Genomic DNA, 2,047 nt, shown 5'->3' with positions numbered 1-2,047 from the left:
ACAAAAAAAAGAAAAAAAAAGAAAAGAAAACCAAGAAACTTGCTAAGCAGTAAATGATAAAAATTGAGGCTACAGTACAAGGATATACACTCTAATATATACAGAGGATAAAGGATATACACTAATATACACAGAGAACAAGCTTTCGTACTCTGCTACTACATAAGCACGAAGGAGCACTGCTGTTTACTTGACACAAATGACCAACCAAAACCCAGTATATTGAATAAATGTTTTCAAGGTAAGTTCTTCCCTTTATTCAGCTTTTAGCAGATGTTTGTTTTTGTTTTAGCTTCCAACTGTTAATCCCAGTGCATCGGTCTCTGGAAATGAGAGCACCTTTTCCACTGGAGCAGGAGCAGCAGGAGTGGGGCAGTTAGAAATGGACAGTGTTCCAAAATCTGAAGCAAATGATAGTAGGATAGAAGAGCCTGCAAAAACAGAGATATTATCAATCAGTAACACTGCTGAAACAAAGACCAACAGACCACTTTGCTCAGAAACAGCCCCGTCATCAGCCTTACACTGGCTTGCAGACTTAGCAACACAAAAAGCGAAAGAAGAAACAAAAGGTGAGCAGAACACACGCCTTCTGGGGGTGGAAGTAAAAAATAAATGTTCATGTGCTGCTTGGTTACTATTCTTCACGAGAGTGCTTAGTCTTAGTATAAAAATTTTTCTTCAATTCATGTTGAAAGAAGAAAATGTTTTTCTTACAGGCTTAGGAATATGGAAAAATAGGATGATAATGATATAGCTGGAGAGAAAAATGCTGTCTTGTGACTCCCCAGTTTATCTAATTGCCAGTATATTTATTTTCGAAGTAATAACCAGCTGGTATCTTGATGTAAATTGATAATGATTCATTTCAGACACAGATTTGTGAATTTATTAATTACTGAAGTAAACAAATCTGCTCAGTGCACAGTATGAAGAGTGCATTTCTTAGGCTCTAATTGCTCAATACCTATTTGAAGAGTTAAATGAGAGCTTATAACTTCTTTTAGTATTCAGTAGATAACTATAATTACCAGTCTGAAAATAGTTGTTTACTATGTACGCCTTCCAGTTGTCACAGCACAACTAACAGAATTTATTCTTGTCCACATGTCTAGCAAAAACTATGTTAGTGTTGAATGTTCTTGAATTTCTAACTGGTTTTGCATGGCTTAGCAGTTAACATTGAAGTAATTCATATTGAAAAATTAATTCAGAATGTCAAGGCAGTTTTTTATAATTAAACAGATTATAAAGTTGTGGCCTATTGAATGTTACTTTCAGATCAGATAATCTACAGTGTTGCTCAAAACCTTAACAGTGTGCTAAGAGTAAAATGTGTCTGAAATAAGATGTTTTTGTGATTCTCTTTGAGGTGATATTCACTGTTGGAATAATGATTTACCACATGATTCTGTCAGCATCATATTTGATGCAAGAGCAACTTACCTCAGAGAGCTTCATGGTCATTTGAACTTTGCCTTCCATTTTTTTCTCAATGTCATTATTTTTCTTACAGAATCAGGGTCGCTGAGGTCAGTGCTTAATAAAGAATCCCACTCACCCTTTGGATTGGATTCCTTCAACTCCAGTACAAAGGTTTCCCCGCTAACCCCAAAGCTGTTTAATAGCCTGTTGTTGGGCCCAGTGACATCTAGCAACAAAGCTGAAGGCTCCAGCCTCAGAGATCTCCTACACACAGGGCCAGGAAAGCTTCCTCAGGTTCCATTAGACACAGGAATCCCCTTTCCTCCAGTTTTTTCTGCAACTTCTACGGTAAGTACTTTTGTAATTCCTTCAACTGTGTCTGTTCTAGAAAAGAATTTCATGATCCAACAGTTTTTGTTTAAATTTTTTTGTAGTATCTAATTCTCAAATATTGAAACAAATACAGTATTTAGCTGAGTCTGCCATCCCAGAAAGTTGTAGATCATTTCGATGCTAATTGTTAGTTTTGATTTGGTTTGCTATTGCTGTGGAGAAGCTGTTCCTTTTGAGAGACCAAGAAAATGAGTTAAGTATAGCCTTTAAACTGTTCAATTGATGATCC

At 36.2% G+C, this 2,047-nt stretch overlaps 1 protein-coding gene across 1 annotated transcript; it reads left to right on the top strand.

Annotated features, from left to right (window-relative positions):
* Positions 1 to 34: 34 nt before the first annotated feature.
* On the top strand, positions 35 to 1,881 carry LOC104916694 (lysine-specific demethylase 3B-like). The gene is made up of 2 exons (XM_010727709.3): positions 35 to 572; positions 1,517 to 1,881. The coding sequence occupies exons 1-2, from the start codon at positions 383 to 385 to the stop codon at positions 1,864 to 1,866; spliced, it is 540 nt and encodes a 179-aa protein (XP_010726011.2). The 5' UTR covers positions 35 to 382; the 3' UTR covers positions 1,867 to 1,881.
* Positions 1,882 to 2,047: the final 166 nt, after the last annotated feature.

This window comes from Meleagris gallopavo, unplaced genomic scaffold (assembly GCF_000146605.3).
Source record: "Meleagris gallopavo isolate NT-WF06-2002-E0010 breed Aviagen turkey brand Nicholas breeding stock unplaced genomic scaffold, Turkey_5.1 ChrUn_random_7180001929950, whole genome shotgun sequence".
In the NCBI taxonomy this organism is placed as follows: Eukaryota; Metazoa; Chordata; class Aves; order Galliformes; family Phasianidae; genus Meleagris; species Meleagris gallopavo.
This window is presented reverse-complemented; position numbering and strand designations above follow the sequence as displayed.

Excerpts from the sequence above, each read along its gene's own strand:
- LOC104916694 (XM_010727709.3), top strand. The coding sequence starts at position 383 with ATGGACAGTGTTCCAAAATCTGAAGCAAATGATAGTAGGATAGAAGAG. Across the intron at positions 573-1,516 it reads AGCGAAAGAAGAAACAAAAG|AATCAGGGTCGCTGAGGTCA; the intron begins GTGAGCAGAACA and ends TTTTTCTTACAG.